This window comes from Cottoperca gobio, chromosome 15 (assembly GCF_900634415.1).
Source record: "Cottoperca gobio chromosome 15, fCotGob3.1, whole genome shotgun sequence".
In the NCBI taxonomy this organism is placed as follows: Eukaryota; Metazoa; Chordata; class Actinopteri; order Perciformes; family Bovichtidae; genus Cottoperca; species Cottoperca gobio.
The window spans coordinates 16336607-16362200 of record NC_041369.1 but is presented as its reverse complement, the minus strand read 5'-3'; the positions used below and the strand labels follow the sequence as shown (position 1 = coordinate 16362200).

Sequence of the window (25594 nt, the reverse complement as noted above, 5' to 3'; positions counted from 1 at the left end):
ATTGTTTTAGGGGGACGCTGCTTTAAAAAAGAAAAAGGGAGGCTGTGTGGTGTAGTTTTCTAGAAAGCCTCATTTTGTACTTGACATGTTGCGTAGTCTCTTAGAACTGGAGTTTCACACTACACCAGACTGAAATAAATACACATGTATCACAACCTCATAAAGAAACCCTCTTCATGTTTGAAACTCGTATTAGAGTAAAGATAAGAAATGGTAACATCGCGTACCTTTTAGTCAATAAAAAAAGAGAGCAATAAAACAGTTGTGAAAACATATCTGAGCTTTTATTACATTAGGTGGAAGGCCATTTTAAAAGGTCTGACTGTAAGGGAAGGCGACTGCAATGTAAAGCACCGTGGACAAAACTCAGGCGATACAAATAGCAATGTAAACAATGCAGGAAAATACAAGCACTAGGCACACGAAGGACATAAGTAAATACAATTTGTAAACACGATGCGCTGTGCATGTTCACTAAATGGGGAGCTTAATTACGGTGAATATAAAATATGATAAAAGAAGTGTTAAAATATTGTTATTAGATTGTACTGTCACATTTCTATGTTTCATCGTTTTAACATTTGGTTCAGCGTAACAAAAGAACTTCACAAAAAACTATTTACAAAAGGCAAAGAGTTCACTCCCTTTTTGGGTCAAAACAAATCATTCACATTGTTGACTGGGATGTAAATATATGGTCCTCTAATATACTTAATATCAAACTCTTAACGGTGGCTATGAAAGACGAGCTTTCCACAGCATATTGCTATCGACTGACAAAACCCATCACTTTCAAACTTCCTGTGATTCGGTCGCCGCGCTTTCGTCGTCGACATCCAAACGATCAGTGATATTCTAGTCACAATCACAATAAAGCAGCAACCATGGGAACAATACCACTGACATAAATGTAAAAACAATATGAATTATTACTGAATCATCAATCACAGCATGTTTAGTATAAGAGTTAGTAGGTAAAGTAAATATTAGTAGGTAAAGTAAATATTTACTATAAAATCATTTATTTAACTATCAAACACTATATTGTAATACCTATAATAAAAACCAACATATATTATTACAAGATAGTAAAACTATGACTACGTCCAGATAGAAATCGTACTTCTTATGAGGCTGAACGTCGTGTAATCTTGACGCGTTCGGCCGCTGTTACACTACACTAGTGTGATTGTTAAATTGTTAAAACAATTTCCTTAGCTTTCGGTATACATTCAACGATGAACTTGTGCAAAATAAAATCACAAATACGTAACTGTAATCCGATGTTTTCATAACCTTTGATATCCATTTTTAAACCCCATTAAAAATATGGGTAATAACAAGCAAGTTTTGTTCATTTGATTTCATTCGACTGAGCCCTTTAGGGGTGATGAATCACACATTCTCGCGGGACGAAAAGCGTCCACATTACCATCTGCCGGCACTTCTTGGAAAAACTTTCACATGAAATAATATGAACGTAGGAAGCTGTGTAAAAACAACACAGTCCTGCGAGACTTCTGACTAAATCATAGTCTCTTCTCCTGTTTCACTTCCCTTCAACAAGCTGAAAATTAAGAAGGCAGTTCAGATGTTTTCCTAGAGAAACACTAATCGTCGTCGTTGTTGTTTTGTTTTTACAGTAAATGCCTTCAGGCTTCTGTTTTTTCTTTCTCATCCTTCTTTTTCTTGCTCTTCTTCAAGAATGAAGGTGTGCGGAACTTGTTTTTCTTTTTCTTGGGCGACTTGGTTTGGCTCTCCGGGGTCTCGGCGTCCCCCGTCTTCTCGTTCGAAGTGATGGAGACTTCCACCGTTTCCGAAGTGCTCACACTCAGCTTGGATACCTCAATGCTCAGATCCTCGTCCGTCTCTTCCGAGTGGTCTTTCCCATTGGGTATTGTGTCTGTCAGAAGATAAAATCCAGTGAGTGAAGAGGGAAGTGGATCATAAGTGCAATCACACTCACACACACACACACACACACACACACACACACACACACACACACACACACACACACAAGCCTGTAATACCTTTTTATACTTTTCATTTGAGACATTCCTCGTCTTTTTATAGATGACACCAGATGGATATAAAACACAGAAACATACAAGACTAACTAATCACCTTGTTTAGCTGGCGTCATTAAGGGAGAGAGGGAGAGGGAGATAGTAGAGCCATCAAATGTCGTCATCTCATCTGCATCGGTGGCGTCGTCATCTTCTGTAAAAGGATTTAAGGTCATCAGAGGTCAGTCATTCATTAAAGCTCATGTTCATGCGAGTATATTAGATGGAACATATTGATGTCGCTCAGGATTGTATTTCTTTCACTGTTTTGAAGCCGTAAAATAATCTACAGCCACGCAGGCGCGTCTGAGTACTTAATAATAATAATAATAATAATAATAATCTGATGTTTAGGAGGTAAATTGTCTTAAGTTTAAATGCTAACATTTGCTATCTGCTTGCTCAAGCAAATGTCATTATTCTTTTTACCCATAAACCAAAGTACCAGACAAATGAAGTTGTTGACCCGACGGTGGCGGTAGAGGAAAGGTCGGGTAATCAACGTCCCTAGACCCATGTCGCTAGCATTCCAAAGAAAGACTTAAAAAACATTAAACACTAACTTTAACAACGACAAAGGTGCTACTCTAATACACAGCTGTAGAAGCGCTTCCCTCCTGCACACACGTGTTCTCCTCGTGTGTTCTCCTCGTGTGCAGTCGTAACCAAAACACGAGTAGTTTGACGCGACTTTGCGACGTCTTTGCAGCTCATCTCTCACCATCTGTCAGCTGGCTTCACAACTCAGAGGAACAGTGGACTGAAATATTTCTTCCGCATGCATTTTTTTTATTGCAGGAATATCCTCATTTCATTGAACATATAGTTCTAACATTTCCTCCAGACAGGAAGGAACCAAGTATTCTGAACTAATGAACTGCCTGGACGACGGGCTAATGAGACGGCTTCTGTGTGGGTGCAATACAGCAAACCTTTGGATGATATAAAACTACAATATTATCCAAAAATCATCATTAAAGACATCAAGAAATTGCAATTCATGCGATCATCTCTAACGTGTCTCATTTTAAAAGTCAAACAAGTTCACTTTTATTTCAGAATTCAACTCGTATTTTAACGCTTTCTCTTTTTGGCTCGCTCGGTGAAGTCAGAGATTGCTGTTAAGATTCGAGATTAGCTTTTGTCTCTCCATCTCAATTTCTTTCGTGACCTCTGTGACTGCGAAGGATTAACTTCAAAACATCATACACTCATAATCTACATGGGATGATGTCAGATATGAAGCTTTGTGTAAACCCAAGTAGGATTAAATTAAGTCGAGGTTTTCTGCGCCTCTAAAGAGCAATAGTGCACTTTAAGGCTTTGTAACATTAAAGAAAGAATTTGACTACCGTCTTGGCCTTGCTGCTTTCTTTCTACCAGGCTCTTGTATTCCTCCAGCATCCTCTCTGTGAGCTCATTGAAAGGGTTGGGAGGAAGAGAGCGAGTGTGCTCTTCGTCTTCAACGATGAAAGCCTGATTGACAGGAGACAATAAAAAGACATTAGGGACAATCCATGTAATGCATTATTCAGTGAATAAAAGTAATTGCTCATATGGAACAACGATGACTGTTTATTCATTTATGTTTACAGCTTTTCCAAGTTGCTTCGCGATTTTTGTAAAAAGAATCCTGTGTGCAGTTCTCAGATTTACGGTTCATTTTCTTACGGTAAATGCATTTCCGGTTGCTTTCAGACAGAAATCAAATGTAAAGCAGGAGATGTCTTCGTCTGTCACCAGACAGAATTGACCATTTGATCACATTAATATACGTTATTATGTGTTTGCTAATGGGATTTAGTGTTAGGAATGGGCCCTATAAGGTTTTTAGGGTGTCAGAGGACATTATCTGACTATGTGTAGCCACTTAGTCCACCTGTTGCTAATACTGTAAGTTGATTGACACCCACTGTTAAGGTAAAAGGACTCACCTTTGAAACTGAGACACAAATTGCACACTGAATAAAGCATAGTCTAAATGTCTGTGCATTTATTTCCCTGTTGTTGTTACTGTTTTTGCACTTGATGGAACCTGATGTTTGCTCTCTTTTTTTTGTCTTTAGATGAGCGCGATGTTTTTGTCACTTTTGTGGCAGCGATGAACCCGTTAATAAAGTGCGTCGTGTTGTAGTGCTCAGCATAAAATGCCGTGGCGATTGTCCTTAGTGTTAAGAGAACTGCAGCAATGTTTTCCAAAATGTGCTGAAGCAATTGAGAAAAGTGCAGACCGTGACACGTTCTGTATCATGCAGTGCAGTTTTTAATGGTTGAATATACTCACTGGGCCTTTTATGGTGTCCACAACAATGCCTGCTAGTAACTGAGATTTTGGTCCGGCAGTCATCATGTCACCTCTGTGCTGTTGTTTTATCTGAACAAATGTATCCAACAAAATCATATTCAACTTCAAGAACTTTTGACATTACATACAATATCTGAAAGCTATAATACTACACATGAGAACGTGACGTTTGTCTGACATGCTTCTATAAACACTCAAATGACAGAAAGAGAGTTCTTCAATAGATAATCAGCTTTGTGATTGAGTCTGTATGGAATTCAGCTTCCATGCTAACGTATAGGGATTCCTGTCAGTAAAACAATTAGTCAATTAATAGTTTATTCTACTAGTTTGATCTACAAAATATAATTGGCAACCGTTTTGATAATTAAGCTTTTTTTTTTGTCAATTTTCCATCGAAAATGAGAAACGTTCCAGTTTTTCAAATGTGGGGATTTTATGCTTTTCTTTGTCATATCAACTGAACATGTTCGGGTTTTAGACTTTTGGGTGATTAAAACAACCAATTAGGCAACATCAACTCAGGCAGTGGGAAATTATAATGTCAAAACAATTAATCAAGAAAATTGCTAAAACTAATAATTTGTTAGGAGCAGCCATATCTGAAATATCATATTGATCAGCTTCAATATATTCAACCAATTTCTATACCGTAGGTTAATCCCAGAGAATGCCATGTTTAAATAGTATTATAACATTGCATGTCGTGTGAAAATGTGAAGATGTTTCAACTGACCCGGTTCCTCTTATCCAAAACCTCTGTGGGATTAGTGTTGAGTGGGACAAACTGGTTGGGGTCCTCGATCTTTATTGATGTGCCGACGCTATTGCCTGGCTCTGAAGACTTCATCCACTGAGAAAAAGAATAAGTACAAAGTCAAATTTGATTTGAACCCTGTATTTATCAAACTGGCCACAAGAGGGCAGGCTAATACAAAGGAAAGATCACCATGTCACTATTTCCTGCCTGGCTAAATTGTTCAATTTCTTGTTACAGTTTGACATGAAAAACAACACACCATGGTCTTGGTTCTGGGGCTGACATCTCCGCTGGGTGAGTGTTCAGGAACATTGACCCTCAAGTAGCTGTTGGGCGAGTTGAGCCACCGGGTCCTTTCTCTCTGCTGCTTCTGCACCATGAACGTCAAGGGGCTACGCAGGCCCAGCTCACTGTCCTCTGGTGGCACAGCTGACACCGTGGCAGGGATCTCCACGTCGTTCTTAGAGCGGGGCTTTTCACGGACGATGGGGTTCCTATAAGAGTATCCTGTTCTGTATCCCTAGAATTTTCACACAAAATGGAAAGATTATTCTAACACACTAACTTAACTTTCCTTTGCGAGAGGTGAAATATGTTCTGCAGTATTTTGTACTGATCTTCAGTTTCTATTAAATATGAAATATCAACTACAAAAGAAACACAATTCAAAGGATGCACAGGCCACCCAAGATCCACTTACACAATGCTTCTAAATATTTAAACAACGTTGTATATACAAACAGCGCTTTTTTGCAGATGTGCCCAGTTTCAGAGGGAAAAGATACGACTTTGGTTTGGTTGTGTTGTTCACAATACATCAAAGATGAGAAAGACAACTAGAAGACTGAACTCACAGCGGGTGCAGAGTGCAGAGTGCAGCCTGAAGCCGGCATTACAACACTACAATCCAAATCAAAATTGGCGTTTTCTCACAGGCGATATGACAAGTTTGCCACCAAAAATAATCCCTGCTTTGGGCTTTCATCATTAACTCACAGTATTGTTCACAGACTTTCCAAATGTTATAAGTAGTAGCATTTTTTGGGTATAGGCTTGATTAACATATACCTAAACAACAGCAGGAAGCCTCTTGTCAGTATCTGTTACTCCACCCTTTTGGCATGGACACACAAACCTCCTGTTGCAGTGAGTGCACTGGCTATTTGCACGCAGCGCCATATTTTACACTCTTGGGAGAAAAACGGCAAATCCGATTCTCAAATAGAGCACACTACAGTCCTTGCCCTAAGTGATGGTGTGGGTCTGCCCACAGCCCGCCTCGCCATCTGGAAGCTATGATTGAGAGGAGTGGGCGGGCTATGATCACACAGCTGCAGCCCACTCCAGCCACAGTTGTTAGCGAGAGAAGCACACTCAAATGGACACAGTACATCTTCTTGACGTCTTCTGTGTCCAGTCCACAGAACATGTCAGAGCCTGGTCGTTAGCAATGTGGTTAGAATAGTTGGGTTTGAATTGACAGAAGTGCAGCACAGCACAGAAACCTTCAAGGTGAAACAAGACCTGCAGAGAGCACGACGATATTATTAATACAAATCTGTAGTGAAAAATCTTTCACACATTGACGGCTGTCATAAAGCACTATAATCCAATTACACACATTTTTATTTTGAACAAAAAACGTATTTAGTTTCATTGTGTTCTCTAATCAGACACTTCCCGAGGAAGCGCCTGAGACAGGAAACTCAAAGCATCATGGGTAAAAGGCACAGGGTCAAGGTTCACTTACCAGGTTGTCCAGCATCCTCATAAGGGACTCGAGCTCGGCCTCGCCCACTTTCCACTTGACCTCATTGTCCATCACCAACCCGGCAGCGGCCCCTCCCCGAGTCAGGGGTTTAAACTTCTCTCTGTCCAGGAGCACGAGGTTGTCCGCGCCGCCTGAACACCCCAAAGCATTCACCTGAACATAGGCAACAAAATCATGCTGGTATACACAATTTTCACTTCTTCTTTTTTTGTTATAGTAACAAGCCAATTTGTTATTCCGTGCAAAGTTACTGATGTTTCTCCCTAATGCATTAATTATGATTCCGTCGTGTCAAAACTTACTTTGACAGATAATATTAACTTCAGAATGTTAAATATTGTCTCCCAGATAACTTAGGATTTTCATTTCAAAACAATTGTAAATATGTCATCTGGGCTGTCAATATGCGTCAAAAACAATAGAAAAACAAACACAGTCCAGACACAGAAGGATGATGGAAAACAACCCCCCGACTACCTCCCTGACACAAAAAAACAGGAGTTTCTCAGACTCACTGCAGGGATCCACATGCTCTGACTGTGAACGCTGCTCTATAGCATATATTTGACTTTGTTCAAACATTCTGTATGTTAGACATTACATCAGCTTCCATTTTAGGCGCTGCGGTGATTCTTTGCTATTTGCAACCGAGTCTGACTCATTCGTAGAAAGGAATGAAGGAAAGATGTGACAGACATGATAAGATAAGGTGCTTCAAATGCCATCGGTTGAAATGTGAACAATTACAGAAGAGATTTATACACGTGTAGTTAGCTTGTAAGTGTGTAAAAGTGCATCAATGCCACATTCAGAAATTGCTCTGACCTGAATAATACGAGTACATGTCATTACCAGGAAGAGGCAGTATGAAGAGTATAAATCAAGCTTTTTATACCTGGATTTCACAAGCTTGCTGTGAGTGGTACACGTAGTAAAAAGCCTCTTCTATCGTTTCTCCCAAAGCGAGCAGCCCGTGGTTCCTCAGGAGCATCACCTGAAAAACAAACACTTTGAGCTGCACTAAAGACACACAAAACATACACACACACACACACACACACACACCTGATGTCTCACCATAATCACCCCAACACACTAAACTAATCCAGCAGAGCCAATACAACAGAATATCCACAAATGCTAATTACATTAATCAATGTGCGCATTAATTAGCAAATATTCTCAAATCAACAATGAAACAATCTCTGCATCTTAAAGAGAAAGTCCATGAAACTAAATATACTGTTCATTTCCATTTCTGGTCATTTTGGACTGTGAAATGTAAAACTATTAACACCATCAACTAAGCTAGCTCCCTAAACTGAAGATATGAGCAACAGGTGTTTCTAATATCTAATATAATATATATATTAAAACAAGGATGTGTTATATGCTTGTCTGCTATCTGGTGCAGAGTTCAATGAGAAGATTGATGCCGCTCTCATATCTGTCCGTTAAATATAAGGCTGCAGCCGATTAGCTTAGCTTAGCTTAGCTTAGCTTAGCATACTGGTAGCTATCAGCACCTCTGAAGCTCACAAATTAACACGTTATATCTCTTTTGTCCGTACAAAAATGAAGTTTGTGGCTTTACACGGAGGTTAAGTGCCGCACTATTTATTGTCAGCTAAGAAATAGTTTGGCACAAAACCCCCGGGCAGATTTTTCTTTATCTTTGGACAGAGCCAGGCTCTCTTTCAGCCTGCCGCCAGTCTTTACGCTAAGGTAATCATCTCCTGGCTTTAGCTTCATTTTTAGAAGACAGATATGAGAGTAGTATAAATCTTCTCATCTAACTTTCAGCAATTGAAGCGAACAAGCGTATTCCTCAAAATGTAAAACCATTAAATTAAAAAGGTGTTTGTAATATTCTGTCCCCTTCATGTATGGTTAAGTAATCGAGTAGCAACATGAAAGAAAGAAAAGGTATTTGTAACAAGACATGTGTGTAACATACTTCAGTTCCATATTTTATACTGTATGCACATGTATTCATTCATTTACATTTACTAACCAACATGTAGGAATAACCTCATACACAGTTGTGCGTGCAGTATATTATAATAGGTCATGACTTCCAACCAGTACATGAAAGCCTGCATTATCCCATGAGAAAGTGAGCCTGACACTAATGGAGTCCCTTGGTTTGACAGTACCTTGGCATTAGGGCCCAGAGCTTTCTGAAACTCCACCTTCTCCTCTTTATTATCCAGGCTGCCATGGTAACCAAAGCAGCTCACATCTCCCAGAAGCAAAGCCTCCTGGGAAATGGGCAGGATTCCACATTTCATGGAGGACACCTGTTAACATGGGATAAAAGCAAGTAAGGCTGTGACGCACCGACGTATAAATAGAGCCACATTTTTTGCTATTAGGCACAAATAAAAACTTTACACGGAGATGGTCATCATGTGCTGTGCATTTAACAGCCGAGCTTCAAAGGAAATGATAAAAGCACATTACAGAGTGTCTGCATCTAAAATAAGTAGCAGGGGGCTGCTTTTAATTCAGCCTTTTCCTCTGGTGCAAAATAAGCATTTAGCAGCAGCTTTTATGCTTTGATTAAGACGACGCTCATTTAATATCGGCATAGAGCGTACTTACAGCAGCTGTAGCGGGGGTATGTATGTGGATTAAACATCTCACATCAGGGCGCATTGAGTAAATGGCAGCGTGAGGAGCAAATCCAAAGTTGTCAATACCCAGATCAGTAGAACCCTGGTCCACCACCTCACCAATAATGTTTACTTTCACCTACACATGGCAGGAAAAAAAGAGGAAGAATCAACATATTGATATTTCAGAACATGACAGAATATTTTAAAATACGAGACCAGTAAGTAATTACATACAGTATGTTGAATTATTAAAATGTAGAATGTTCTCGTAAACAAACAAAGCTATGTTTACATTCATTTATTTCTACACAATGTGTCCATCCTTGAGGCCCAACTACCTGTTGAATGTGTTTATTTCCTCGTAAAACATTTGCAAAGCCGTTATTTATTGTTTTCTGGAACCTCCTTTTTAATTTTCTTTTTATGATTTCATAAAATATGACGATAAACATTCAATAGAAGCTTCAAATGTAAAATAAATGACATTCTGTACCTAATTCTAAATGATCACTAATCAGACTTATACTATATATATATATATATATATATATATATATATATATATATATATATATCATATATCATATATCATATATCATATATCATATCATATATATCATATATCATGTCATAGCTTAGTGGTCTGGCCTTCCAAACCAGAAGGTCGTGAGTTCAATACCAGGGCTGCCTCTGAGCAGGGTACTTAACCCTGAGATTGTCCCTGTAGTTAGTTCACTGGAAGTGCTAAATTACCTGTAATGTAATATACAAGTATGAGTTGTCGCTGCTAGCCCCAATCAATAAAATATTGGTTTACTTTTCAGGAGTGCTTACATTTAATAAAGCGTTCGATTGGAATTTGAGCACATGCCAGTTATTATGTCCTTCAATAGAAAGCTCTTTCTCTTTGGCTGTACACACTAAACACTCACACATAAACATTCTTACTGCACTTACACAACCTACCCTACTTTGTTTTATTTTAGTGTATTCATTTAATGGATTATCAATGACGTTAAGTGTGACTTTACCCAAAACAAATGTGAAATTGTTAAAATTCCATGACAAAGTCTTCTGCACTCATGATTGGAGAACAACAACAAACATCCAGCCAGTGTGCTTACCAAATTTGCTGCCGTGACCTCAGCGAAAGACAGACCTCTTGGACTGATAAGAACATGGTCCTGCTCTTTACTGACACGCACCTGAAACAAATTGAACGGGTGATTAAAAAATCTAGCGCTCTAATTGACATTATTTTTCGACTGATTTGCAATCGCAATATATTTTGCGATATTAGAGGGAATGATCATCGATACATCAGTAGCCTATTCTCATTTTCATTGAAAAACATTAAAAAAAATAACTATGGTGATTTCCAATCTGTACCAAACAACGGTGTTTTCTTCAGTCCGTAGAATATGATGAGTAGGCCAGGACATCACTGCAGCACGACAGTATTTCATTTAAAATGGAGATTGGGTCTTACTGTGGGAAACTAAATCTCTACTCTTAAAAAAGGTATTTAAAATGGGTTAACAGCTACTCAGAACAGGAAGAACCTTTTAACATATTCATAGGTGCGAGAAACTCTCTACCACAAAGGAAATTTCTCTTCACTCTGAAAAACTCAAGAAATCGCTGTGTGGGTTGATAAAACTGACTTTCTAGGGTTTGTCTTTAGGGAAAAATCTGAGCTTCAAATCTTGACATCACAGGTGTTCATCACATATTTCAGTTTGAGTTCTTCCTGTTGGGGAGCTGTAAATATTCTCAAATCTGACTTTTTCCAAACTATAAATAATATTTTGGGCTCTAAAAATAAAGAGGTATTCCCCTTTAAGCCTCCCAGTAGCCAGAAAACATGAGGCACCCGTAAAGATACACAGATCGTGTGTGGCATACATAAGCAGATGTGCACTAGAGCGGCGAGAAGCTGTGAAGTTGTACTCACAGTAATGTAGGAGCTTGTAAAACGAGACCAACTGAAGAGGTCAACGAGCCTGTAGAGGCTGGCCAGCCTGCAGCGACTCTCTTTCTCCCCTTTGGCAAAGGAGGGGGACTCGATGCCATACAAGTCATTGACTGGAGTCACCATCCCGACACCTGCCACAACATTGAAAACATCATCAGTCATTTGCCATGCATCAACAACATTACATTTTAAAACATCTACAAGGTTGTTAACATGGTTTACTTCCACTGTCTATAAAGTTCAAGTTTGTCGCAGGTCCCTGGGAGTCTACACAACTGAAGCAAAAAAAAAGAAAAGAAAGCCTTTTCTTAGAAATTCCCAACGAGAAACCGAAGGGTATTTTCAGCCCGTAACGCCATATAAGGACATTTAACGATACAGGACACTATCTTTTACAGCCACTTTAACTTTTTTTTAAAGAGCAGGTCTGACTCGGCAACCTCATAGCTCTTTTCCTACAGCGGCATTTTTCGCAAACATTTACAGTTTCGATCGGCAAACTTTTTTTTAAATTGAGTGACCTCCACAGAAACATAAGGCTAAGAGGTTAACGCTAACATAATTAAAATTGCAAACTGCTGTAATTCATTACCAAGACTGGTCATGAGGACTGCCTAATCGAAACACTGACAATGAAGAATGCTGTGAACAGCTTTCTGCCGTTTCTGCTGTTTCAGGGTTGCTCGGTGTCACAAGAGTCTGACAATTCAGCCTCTGACGATGAAGATATTCAGCTTGCATAATACACAGAGTATACACACTGAATGACAATCAGACCCGATAGATGGAGACATTCACACACACACACACACACACACACACACAAACAAACAGTGAAGCACACTGCGACTCACTGATGGGTGAAGTCAGGGTACCAGCCCCTCCCATGGTGCTCGCCATGACCAGGTCAGCAATCTGCCTCAGAGCCAGGAGACCTGTGGTGTTGGTGCCCTTCGTCACATGGTCCTGAATTAGGCCTTCCAACTCATCTTTAAACACCTGTAGACAATAAGAAGTAAAGCTCCATTAACCTAGCAACACTATAAACACAACCTTAACCTCAGTCCGAGACTTTCTCAGGATGTCAGGGAGCACAGCGTGCTTATTACAGCGGTACACAAATCAACCAAAGAGCACTGGAAACGTCTTTGTGTGTCTGAGAAAGGGGCTTGACGAGAAGCAGGGGGGGATCGCATTAAACCTCACAATCAATTTTTGCCTTCAATAGTAGCCTGCGAGTCTTCTTGAGACGGCACTAGTTGTTCCTGTGTGCTGCAGCTAAGCTCCAGCATTCTGCTTCATCCGACCACGGTTCCCATGGTGATGAGATGAGCTCCACTTGTTGGGCCTGTTATGCAATCGCAGATGAGTGTGGGCTCGTCTTGTTTCCATGCACTTCATCGGCATGTGTTCATTGTGCCTCCTTGCACTTCGTCTAACCAGACTGCACGGCTCTGAGTCTGAGATAATATCGGGCAGTAAAATGCTCCAATCAGGCCTAAAAAACAAAAGACTGTTTTCATTATTGGTCTAAGCGATAACGTGTCAGAGAATTGAGAAAATATTCCGACCACCAGTCCAAAACCCAAATAAATTCAGTTTAATATCGTGTTTTTTCGTTCCCTTTGATCAGCTACATTTTGTATATGGAGTATGTAAGAGATTAGGATATGAAGCATCTGGTAAAACACCAAAGAGATGATATTTATACACACACAATATGGGGGTTTATCTGTGACAGTACTTCCATTGTATCTGCAGCGTACACTCATATCCAAGCACAGCGGAGTGCATGAAATAACCTTCACATAAACAAGAACAAAACAGTTTTGAGTGACGGCCTCTCCTGCTTTAAAAGCGCTGTTTATTACTCACACACACTGAAAGCTTGTGTGTAGGTGGGCACTTATACAAAGCTGCGGGCTACATACTGGACTATGCAAGATCTGGGTGACCCTCTTCTTCTGCTCCATCATGTTGAAGTCCTGCCTCAGGTCCGGAGACAAGCTCCTGCTGCGGAGGTACTCTTGGTCACTCTCGTCGCTCATGCGGTCAAAGTACCGCTCCTTGGGGTCGTTGCTGGACAGGGACAGGGTGAGAGACCCCGTTATCTGCCTCACCTCCACCAGACTCATGTCTTCACTGCACCTACTCTTCCTCTGGGATCTGTAAGAGAGGATGAAACATCGCTGCTTACTTCACATTCAGGCTGTCAATGCAGCGACTGGCGTGCTAATAGAAAAGAGACTGTATGGGTGACTCATGTAATTACAGGGATGGAGACAAAAGCAGGGACATTGTTATGATGAATGCTGCTTTGTGAACACAAAGCTGATGATGTGCAAAAAGGATGAGTTCGTCACTGTGAACATAATCATGGACCTATTTTTCTCTCGCACAGAAGTAAAGCTTAGTACAGTTTAATAACAATGCATGTGGACATCTTCCACTCGCAGACGCAACACCTCTCATTCCTACAAGTGTGTTTTATTTTCTATCACTTCATGTTTCTCGTTCAGTCTCTTTATTCTCTGCACAGATAGAAGCCAAGTCATTAAGTGTGAGATAAAAGAAGCAGCCAGCAGCTTTAAAGCATTGTCAACAGTAAACAAAGGTAGGCCTCGTGTATATTAGCCAGTTTGAATAGCAGTTAGCACCTTTAGTGCTGCCCTGGTACCTGGATGTGGGGGTGGAGGGATACAGGAGATTGCATTACTATAGGCCTGCGAATGAAACCTTTTCACTGCACCAAACCAAATGCAAACTTTTACTGCTGGATTAGCAGCAGCCTGTTTTCCAGAGCACTCGGTGCATGGCGTCAAACTACAACTTTAAAACCATTTATACTGCAAAAAAAAAAAAAAAAAAGCACAGCGGGAGGGGGGGATATAATAGCCGAATAGCTTTACTTTTGAGACTTGTACAATCTCCATAAAAACAAAGCGAACACAAACCCACGAGGAGAACACTGTTACTGTAAGTTGAAAAATTACCTGAAACAAAGTCCTTGAATTAACTATCTCCCGGACGATGTTGATGTCGAATTTCTCCGACAGAGGCTTTGCAGAAATGTGGATGAATAAAACCCAGACGGATATTATTCCCAATTCGGAGACATTGTGGGGAAAGAGCGCAACTTGGTGCTGATACAGTATCCACACTGAGCAGGCTGCCCGCTGCGGGTGAGGAGTGAGATGAAGAAGAGTGGCTGCATGGAGGAGGATGTGGGTGTGTTTGTGTGGGAAAAAGGAAAAGTGACCATGTGACTTGACTTATCCACCCACTAGGCCTTATGTATGCAGCGGGACAAAGGAATGGCCACTCAGGATCAGTTCCGCTTTCTCGGCTCTTCTTTACAACACTCACTGTAGTCGCTTTACTGTAATATTTCTTCACGAGCTTGTCGTCTCGCGACCTTATTTCTGCGGTACTGTTTGATCTTTTGTGGTATCCATAACATCCCGCAAGGAACTTGTTATAAAAATATAAATAAGTTGGAAGCAGGGTTTGTGATTTCTTTTTTTTTTAATTAGTCTTCTTCTCTGTATGCGTGATTCATTAACTCCTACCACTTCGTTTCATAAATAACTGAGGCTCCTGTGCTACTGCAACCCCTCAGTAGAGGTTTTCATCAAAGCTATATGGTCTAGCCATAACAAAACAGAGCACTTCAAAAAAATTGCTTTCCTCAAAAAGTGAGTGCTTCCACCAGGAAAAAAGTTCTCTAAAATATAGGATGTTTGCTCAATGCTCAATGAAACGCAGATGTTCTCTCTGGGAGGAAAGACAATGCTCTTTCTGATTATTGTATTCACATTACAGTTAATTCAACATACACAAACCCAATGTATTCTGAATACATTAATATAATGGTTTTAATTAGCTTACTATGTGCATCCCACTTGACTGTATCAGACATATTTATCCACTATTTGATCACTTTGAACAATCAAATGTTCATCGCTGAAAGTGCTGGTTTGCTTTCTTAGAAGTCTTATATGTTGATATAGCAATAACACCAGCGAATGGAGCCTCTTGAAAACTCTTGCACGCTGCTTTTCTTCAAAAGAATTAAATTACTTACTGTAAACGGGAAATAAAAGCAAGATTAAAGCGAATGTGAAGCTGTGCAGATTTATCCTGATAAGGGAGCAGGGATAGCCTCCTCTCTTCTCACCACCTCTCAACTCTTTTCTGCCTTGCTGGCCACTCTCTCCAGAGAGTACCGTAGCAATATTTAAATGCACTCCATATTAAGTGAACGCAACTCTGGAATCTCTCATTTTCTCAGCACCCTGACTCCTGCCAGACTAAAGAGTTATTACCCCTTTAATCACACACAATCAGACACACTCACAAAATTATTGGGAGTAAGGGAGAGAAGGATTGGATCACTGATTGACATAACAATGCCAGGAAACAGAGTGGAGTCTGGGAGGCGAAGCCGATATGTGGACATATGGGTTGATGTAATGAAAAGCAGAACTTTTTCACTCCAGAGCTGTGTGAACCCTCAAACCCTGAAACCCTGCCTCCCTGTTACTGGCAGAGCTCCCACAGAAACCACATACAGGCTTAAATGTCTGCACACACACACACACACACACACACACACACGCACACGCACTAAACACACACAATATCCTCCCTCCCGCCAGCTCCCGCATTCTTGCTGACTATTTGAACTTTCCAGCGAGAGCAGTCTATCTTGGAAGCATTGACCAAATGTCAGGTGTTATTAGTCGACGTCTCGTTCATACAGATTACTGCCGAAGATAATGATGTCCGCAGATAAAAGACACACCTTTGTCATGTCACAAACCAGCTAGTCTATTGGAAACAACGTCCACACACACACACACACACACACACACACACACACACACACACACACACACACACACACACACACACTGTATGCTACCAGGATGCATAGTGAAAGAGACATCAGTACAAAGAATAATAAGCAGTACCATGTTGTGGTTGAACTCTGAGCTTCAGAGAGAAGTCTGGCACTGTGGCAGGCAGAGCTGAGGAAGAGGGGATGCATGAAACCACCTTTTGACCTGCAGATATTCTCTTTCTTAAAGTTTGATCTCATCGCTACTGCTCATGTGTTTTTTGACAGCACGGAGGGTGGTGCTTTATCTGTTTTTTCTGAACTCGGGAAAAGCTGAGAGATCTTACATGACATAGCCTGCAGACTGTTCAGTAAGGATATATGGAAAATGTAGAGGAGGCCACTGAAGGTTCGGGATACCGCCTGCACTGCTGTACTTGCTTACACATTGGTAGTGTAACATATTAAGCGTGTAATATGTCATTTCCTGCTACTGGGGGTCTCTCAATCATAACAATAACAAAAGATGGAGTTTGGAGTTGTGAAGTAGCGTGGGATCATGGGAGTTGTTGTCTTCACCACCATTGCCATAATTGCAATGTGCTTCTTAGGATTCCTTCATTGTTCATCGCTCAGGAGGTTTTTATCCACAGAGGTCTCCTCCTCTACAAAACAAACCAACCCGATAAAAAAAGTACATTTATGACAGCTTTTGGCACACAACTACAACGCTGATGCATGCACAAGGATACGTTGACATTACAGGTGATACAATGAAACGGACCCTTACCTTGATTACAATTACGTTTTCTCTAGGTTTGAAAATTGTGGGAATGTAAGTGCACAACTCAAGTAAATACATGACATAGGTCTAGTTATTTTTAAACATTTTAATGCGGAAATGCTACATAATATACCTTTAACAATGTATGAGCGTGCATGAATTGTAAACGCTAAATAAGTAAAAAGACCTGAAAATATTGTATTAAAAGCAATTGATGATTTAGCTTTTTAATATTATTTTGAATACAAAAAAAGCATGGATTATGTTATTGAATATACATGTTACTCCAGGGATTTAGTATTGCACTTGTGTAAAGTTGGGGGACTTATGAGGGATCCAGTTAAGCTCCAAATCTCTTGACTTTATGGGTTAAGCTCCAAAAATGCTGGATCCTACACTTCCAATGAAGTAACTCCATGGCGTATTTCTCCCTCCCTACCTGGTAAATATGGTGAAGACATCTTGTCTCCATGCGCAAAATAAGATAACCCTGATGACATCAAAATTAAATGATCTGTCTTTCTCAAATTTGACAAAAGCTCCTTCAGAGCCACAGAAGACATTATACAACTGCTCCACAGTTTAAGTAGCGCTGGTCCTATGTGAGTCACATTGGTGAAGTTTCCCTTTGAATGTTTTGTCTTCTTAACTTTTTGATCCATGATCATTGTCACATTTGCACAGAAAATATTGCAAGCTCTATTAAAAGTCAAACAAAGCATTTAATATTTCAAGCCTCATTTTTTTTCCACGATTCTTTGATGACTTGTCTTATTTAATAATTTCCACACATTGTAACTGATGATATGGTTAATACTGGACTACATCAAAGCATCAACGAACGTCTCTTACAGCTGTAAAATTCTGTGGAATGAAAATAAATAGTTTGTCTTTAATCTGACGTACGATGGTTTGAATTCAGTGTGTACTCTCAGGTACCACAGATGTCACTAAAGCACTGAAGGACAGCAATACATACTGTACAAGGAGCCTGCTTTCAGTGGGTCTTTGTCATCATCAAGGTTTATTGGGACCGCTCAGAAACCACTAACGTTCTTAATTTTATCTAGCCATGAGTGTCCCATCGACATACAAGACCTCTTGTTCATCGTGATCGATGTGGAGTTGGAAAAAAATGACATCTTTGTCTCAGGCCTGTTCCCAGCATTGTTGCCATGGTAACCAATGCTTATGCTGTCTCCTGTAGAGAAGAAGAAGAAGAAGAAGAAGAAGAAGAAGAAGAAGAAGAAGAAGAAGAAGAAGAAGAAGAAGAAGAAGAAGAAGAAGAAGAAGAAGAAGAGTGTCTGCTGACATCCACTTTTAAAGACAAGAAGCTGCTATCTGCTAATGCATGAAAAGAGAAACAGAACTCCTCCAGTTTATGGAAATACAACGAGGAGAAGCATTACATTATTCTGCCTCGTTGATTAATTGTTGTTCCTTGTAATTAGAGCACGAAGGGTCATCGTGTTCCCTAATTAACCAAGCCATACTGTGTTGATAACCATTTCTGCTAATTATACGTATATAGCTTTTTTTGTCAACTCAACCTGACCTTTGGCCTGACCACTAATCTTCCCAACACAGCTGCACATTGTCCGCTATCAAAAAGCTGAATGTGATCATAGACCGCAAAGAGTTTTAGACCAAATCTTACAAGCCTTCAATACTCTAATTACTAACTCCAGTTATCTGCGATTCTCCAGGCATTATGTCATGCAGACAATATCATTAAGTCAATATAACTCTGTTTAGATTGCGTTCTTGTTGCTTATGAAAGGGTCTGTCTTACATGATGGACATTTGGACAACTGGAATGATTTCTCAGAGTATCATGCAAACATAGAGTGATGTAGCTGCATGTCGCTCTTTGACTGGAAACAAGAACTTCCCTACTGTAGTTTTCTGGGAATACTGTACATTTAAATACACATTTGCATTAAGTCAAACTTGCACACAAAGCGTTTGCATCGACCTTGCAGAGAGAAGAGAACTTGTACCGCAGAGTCTTTATTTCTGCTACCAAACAATGCCATTGTTTTGATAACTTCACACAGAATATATCACCGCGCAACTTTCTAAAAATGGCCCTGCTACACTCCCACAGCAGGGTGGGTGGCAACAACAGAGCACACTTTGAACCTGAAACAATTTACATTGTTACAGTTGGAGCGGTGCCTTCCACAGCTTTTGGGTGTAGAACTGCATCGGCACACAGATGCACGTAATCACACACACACACACACACACACACACACACACACACACACACACACACACACACACACACACACACACACACACACACACACACACACACACACACCACAGTTGTGTGGAAAGAGACAGACATTGTTTACCTAAGTGGAGGAGCTGGCTGTAGTCCCTACTGTGGTTGTCTTTGGATGGCGTCCATGTTGGAGATCTAGATGCTTAGTGTGTGGCTCACTTTAACTCAAGGGTTGAGGTAGCGGTCTAGGCTAACAGATCCCTCCTATGTTGTATCCAACACTCTGGGAAAATTAAGTGTTTATTTTAGTAATGCTGTAGAATTCCTGCAAACCACTAACATTTATGCAAAGAACCTGACATTAACTGCAACTGAAAAATACCCACATTTAGCGCAGTAAAAGGATGCCATTTATTATGAAATTCACTAAGCGAAGAGCTGATGACATAAAATGTAATCTAACGGAAAATGTATATAATAAAAAATGTGAACAGGAACAATTAATTGTACGGGTGAAAGGTTTTTGGGTCATGACCTGCTTTTTCAGTTTTATGGCTGTCTATTACTCACATCACCAGGCACACACACATTATGAAATCCTGCTTCTGCCCCAGCCCCACATCTAAAGTCAACAAATGCTTGTTCGGAGTAATCTTTCTTGGGGTTGACATTAATTGAAAGCAGCTGTTTGAAGCCTCTGCAGCTGGAGTTGACGGTGCAGCTGCAGACAGGCCTGTTTAACAATGAAGACCTACTACATTACAGGTCAAACTTCAATGTTAAAGCAAAAAAAAAAAGCCGTAAATAATTGTCTTAATGCGAAACAAGTTAAAGCGCCGGAACCATATACACCATGTTTTGATATTCTGAAAATTGTTTTACGAAAAAACACATATCCCCATGAGAAATGTCTTTCTCATGAACCATAAAGTGCACTTCATCTTCTATCAGCGTCCTGAAAATAACCTCTTACTCTCCCAAACCTTCAAAGCTCACTGATCACAAAATGACACCATCCACATACCTGATCTGCCTTGTTCCTAGCTCCAGCAAACGCCTGTTTCAATTGAGTAAAAAGGTTAAAAGAATACAACTTACAGTGTTGGTCGTTTGTTACACGTATCTTGCAGGAGAATTCTTCAGGTTTTTCTTCAAACTCCCACGGTTCCAGCAGTTGCTAGCTGTTTACATTATCACTTTGAAGAGGGTCATCTGGTTTCCCAGAAGAGAGGCAACTGCTGCTTGCCTCTGATCTCCTGAACTCCCTCGGCTCCTCTGTGACGGCGTCTGCCTATTCTCACAGGAAAGCAAGGAAGCTTGTCAGAGGAGGTTCTGGAGACCAAGCTTTTAGATGGGACTGGACTGGACAGAAAAAAAAAAAATGGGTGGGACAAGCTTCCACCCACGACATATATTTATATACTTTATCCTTCCTCGCTGTAATGCTGGCTAATTTCCCTAGGTAGTAAGGTAATACTAAATATTGTATTAAGCAGGGAATACTAGCTAATCTGTATCTAACTATAAATGGAGGAAAACTGTAGCAATCTCCTTCCAGGCATATCTTTCCTCTGCATATTGAGCGTGCTTCATGTTTCTACATTTTGCTGTCGAGGAGGACATTGCACACAGAATGCTTGCCCGCTATCACCTCCTCCCACGTACTCTCTAACAGTGAGTGAGTAGGATGTGCCGCTCTCCCTCTTTACGGCACCTTCTGAACACACCAGCCATCTGAAGAGTGCACGCTGATGCTGTGGAGAAATAGCAATAAATGCACAGTAATGACAAATGATTAAACAGTATATGTGGGATGCATGGCCATGATCGGTCTGTCTGGGTGCAGTTTCAAAATCTAAATAATAAGAGCACTTAAAAACCCATTAGGAAACACCAAGGGAGTGAAATATATAATCTCCGGCTCTGCTGTGATATCTATAATATATCTATAATTTTTATGTCCTTGATAAGCATAGATATTGACTATCTAAATTCCAAATCCAGATGCTTTGGAAGAGAACAGGAAACTGTCCTCTGATGATTTTATTTAAGTTGGCAGCAACTGATGAGTTAAATATAGACGCTTCTCTTTTCCTCCCCACTACGCTGTTGTTGTTGTTGTCTTTGCACAGGCTGATAAAACATTCATTTCCTGAGCTTTCTGCAACCGCCGAACCACTCCCACTCACAGGACGGCCCCAGCCAGAGAGTGCGCCCGGCGAGGTCAAAGGTCACAGTCAGATGAAGACAAGTTATTAAAATAAACATCCAAATGATGAAGCTCAGAAAGTTCCTCAGTACCTGCCATAACTATGAGCAGTTATTGCCTTTTTATTATACCACCACACACCCACTCAGAGAGAAAGTTTCTGAATTGATGCCATGTCTGGTAAAACTTGTCAAACAATATTCCTTCACTACACTGCCATCTAGTGAGGACTCTGCACACATAATGACAGCAAAAGATGTCGCCTCTCCTCCTGCGTCTCCTCCTGTCACAAACACTCATGCTCTCTCTCTCATTTCATGTTTTTGGACAGGCTGAACCAGCTATCTGGAAAATCAAGAAAATAAGAAGCTCGGGGCAGTAGAGGCAGGGAACGTCACTCTCTGGCTGGTAGCTTACGGCTGTGAGGTTGCATGCTTCAGATTTGGGAAAAACATACCTTAGTTTGTTTCTGTGAGGAGTGTCAGTCAGATACTTTGTGTTTTTGACATGCTGGGGAGAGTAGAACTACAACGGCAAGTGTGTTCATTTCGTTATTTCAATAACTATGTTTTGTGTGATTAAGACACTTGAGTTAATCACCAGAAATGACAAAAAAAACATCACTAGAAATCGTTTGTATTCAATTGTGAAGGGAATCATTTGGATTGTTATATAAATATTCTATATATATAATATACTATATGCAATAAAACGTACATATTAGAGGTCAAAGAAGTCAATCCTTCAACTATATTCTGCAGTGGAATCCCAAAGTATTGTTTTTGTAGCAACTTGTTCACAGCAAATAGCTTCCCCTCCCCCCCTCCCCTCCCCAGTAGCCCTTTACTGAATATCAGATTCATGAGTATTTAAGCATAAACATGGCTTTGATATATATGAAAGATCTTCTTAAGGTCAGAGAGAAAAGTGGTGACATGATCACAAAAATTGGCTACAGCAGGACATTACGCAGCACATGAATGAATATGTCAGGTATATTGATGTATAGGATGTGACAAAAACAGCTATAAATAACATTAGGAGATATCGGTTGTATCTGACATAGCTTGTTATATAAGCTCCACAAATGACTTTAAAGTGCATGAATGAAACTAATGAGCTAAACTTTTGAAGGAGTTATTAGGATTGGATCAAATATATTATTGCTTTAGATGTGGTTCATATTCTCAGAAGTGAATCCTACAAAGCAAGTTAAAAAAAACCAACTGTTTTTCCCCCTTGAGAAGACACTAGAATATTGTATGTGTTTCAATGAGAACAAGCTGGAACATGCTTTGAAACTAAAGAGTGTGACAAGTTAAGACATTTTTTTAGCCGATATTTTACAAAGGAAAGCTTTGTACTAGAGACTGTGACTTGTCAGAAGCACTGGCATCAAACCTAAGCCTCACCTTAAAACGTGTAGCACCACACACACACGCACACACACGCACACACACACACACACACACACACACACACACACACACACACACACACACACACGTTTGAGATCGCATCTCCTTAATCTAGCAGTGAAAGGATGATCATCGGGTGGCAGTGGCAGAGATAGTCTGATAGTCTGTCAGGAAGATACACTGCAGATGAGACTTTCTTGAACTGCTTTCATGTAGACAACAACACGAGTATGCAACACCAGTGTTTGACTCTGCTGCTGCTGCTGCTGCTGCTGCTGCTGCTGCTGCTGCTTTGGTATTAATATAATTTTTTTGACTTTTTATTCCTTTTATTATAGCACAGTTAGATAGACAGGGAAAGGGGGTGGGGGAGAGATGACCACATGCAGCAAATGCCCACAGGTCCCATTGGAAGGACTCACCCTCTGTACTTGGGACACCCGCTCTACCAGGAGAGCCACCGGGGCGCCTGCTGCTGCTACTTATCTCAGAGCCCAACAGTTTTGTAAATAAATCAAAGCTCCTCCCCCGGGGCTACAGAGCTATGGTCTTTGTATTCAAGAGTCTTTGCACCGTGCCATTCTTGTGTTGTGCTCTTGTAATTCAAGCCCTCGCCAAGACGTTTGCTTTGGTCATTTACACCACAAGCTCCTTCGATGGAAACACACAGATAGGATGAAAATGTTAATCAGGCTCCCTTCATTGACTGGCTGGACCGCTCTTGGCTCCCTGCAGCCCCTAACCAGAGCTCAGTGTCTGCCCCGCTCGCCACAGAGCAAAGAAACAATGGCTCTGATCTAAAAGGCAAATCCCCAAGTGGGGTTTCACTTTATGTTTGGAAGGACAGGGTGCTGTCAGGCCATATTCCCAAGTACTTGTAAAGGCTGTCTGGGGAACAAAGCAATTAACTGTTGTAGTGGTTGTGATGGAGCCAACGTGGATCCGCTGCTGCTTTTACTCTAGAAAGTTCTTTATTGATTTTGATCATATCTGATAGCATAATTCTCTGCCTTCATTTTCTATCATTTTTGTTGTGTATATTATGTCCAGCCTCAAAATATCTGGAAAAAATGGAGAGAGAAAAGCTATTAACTTCCATAATGGTATTCATTAGCTGCTTGCTCCAGGTAATTTGCTTGACAACAGACAGCACTATGGCGTAAATGTTTGATTGGTAAAGGACTCACTCCTAAAATGACCCCCAGGTAGCCTAATGGTTGTTGTAGATATAGTGTAATTTCCTTCTGCAGCACCATAATAAAGACAAAAATAGCCCCATTCTTTAAACAATTATGCCTCTGTCATCCCAAACAATGCTAATGGCCTCAGACAGATTCACTCAGGAGGACATGAGGCACTTTTCCTAACCCTAGCACTCTGGTTTAGTCTGTCGTTGAATTACCCCCTACACTGCGACACAGATTGCTAAAGCAAGCTAGTTTGAGGAGCCACAATATCTCCTGAGGTGACTCCGAGCCTTAATTACCCGAGGAACAGAGGCACAGATGGATATCCAAGACAGCGTCTCACTGAGTACCACGCTGCCTTAGAATCCCTGTAAGGCAATTACTACTCCTGCAAAGAATCACGATGCAGGGTAAAAGAAAGGAAAGCAAACTTCTTTAAAATGAAAAACATTAAAAGCATATCCTCTCCTTTGATCATCATTTTCTCATCCTGCAGTTCTTTAAACCTGGCCGAAGCCCAGACTGGAGGCATCAGACTTAGTAGTATCAAACTGAGAGGGACTTTAAGACTGCAAAGCTCCGCCAAAACCTGCCCCCACAACAATTACACTCAAAGACAGCATTCCTGTTGTGTCATTTATAACTTAAAATTGATTCCCCAGGCCTGCAAACAAACCCGCAGCATTTGGAATCAAGCCTCTATCTGCCTTAAATTCATAGTTATGGATTAAAAACAATAACTGTCTAATGGTGGAAATCCTAGATCTGGAGCACTACCAAAATGTAATCAATTGTTCTTTGGCTGGAGGCCTACCTGCCCAGATAATATCATGTAAATCCATTCATACATTTTGAGATATTTGGTAGAACATAATAACTAAGAGGCGGGTTTGAGATAAATATTTAACACATGCTAAGAAACTTTCTGTATTTTCTAGGTCAGTGAACGGTTTCTGACATTAGGTTTTAAAACATAATTATTTCCTCTAGAAGAATAACAAAGGAACATGTCATTAAAAAGTACTTTCACTGACTTTTAATGACTGAGATGATGATGTGGATGATCACTCCTCTGAGGGCTGTAATACTTTGATATGCTATATAAGCTGTAAGAGTGATCCAAGAACTTTCTAATGTAAAACAATGTTGAGAAAGAGTTTAATGTTAGGATGTTTGAAGCAGGTTTTCTCGCAGACAGCACAATTTGTTACCTTTTTATTGTCCCCAGAGTGCTCAATTATTTGTTTGATTTTCCTGAGCGTTTTCAAAGGAACAGAAGTATTTCTGAAATTCCCACCCTGAGAGTTCACATTACCTACCTGGTCATTCAGATTCCTATCTGGGAGAAGATCAAAAAACATTTTTGATGTTTCAGCTGAAAGAAAAAGAATATTTCAGATTTGTTTGGCGCACAGTGTCCTCTCAACA

General features: G+C 40.4%; 1 protein-coding gene across 3 annotated transcripts; it reads right to left on the bottom strand.

The window, feature by feature from the left end:
• Positions 1-262: 262 nt before the first annotated feature.
• Positions 263-20713, bottom strand: add3b (adducin 3 (gamma) b). 3 transcript variants are annotated; one of them, XM_029450275.1, is made up of 15 exons: positions 20451-20713; positions 13430-13664; positions 12353-12497; positions 11478-11629; positions 10648-10728; positions 9510-9659; positions 9062-9205; positions 7801-7899; positions 6885-7058; positions 5394-5654; positions 5111-5227; positions 4354-4443; positions 3422-3545; positions 2128-2223; positions 1653-1903 (listed from the first exon to the last, which is right to left on the bottom strand). In XM_029450275.1, the coding sequence occupies exons 2-15, from the start codon at positions 13631-13633 to the stop codon at positions 1653-1655; spliced, it is 2088 nt and encodes a 695-aa protein (XP_029306135.1). In that variant the 5' UTR covers positions 13634-13664; positions 20451-20713. The 3 variants fall into 3 exon arrangements, with proteins under 3 accessions (XP_029306138.1, XP_029306135.1, XP_029306137.1); XM_029450277.1 differs by lacking the exon at positions 20451-20713 and adding an exon at positions 14492-14772; XM_029450278.1 differs by lacking the exon at positions 20451-20713 and having other exon boundaries at positions 263-1903; positions 13430-13633.
• Between the last annotated feature and the right edge of the window lie 4881 nt (positions 20714-25594).

What these genes read in the sequence shown, in the direction of transcription:
- add3b (XM_029450275.1), bottom strand. Translation starts at nt 13,633, where the DNA reads ATGAGTCTGGTGGAGGTGAGGCAGATAACGGGGTCTCTCACCCTGTCC. An exon ending in ATACCCCCGCTACAGCTGCT is followed by an intron (nt 9,206 to 9,509) that starts GTAAGTACGCTC and finishes CCATGTTAACAG; the next exon opens with GTGTCCTCCATGAAATGTGG. An exon ending in AAAGCAGCAAGGCCAAGACG is followed by an intron (nt 2,224 to 3,421) that starts GTAGTCAAATTC and finishes ATCCTTTTACAG; the next exon opens with AAGATGACGACGCCACCGAT.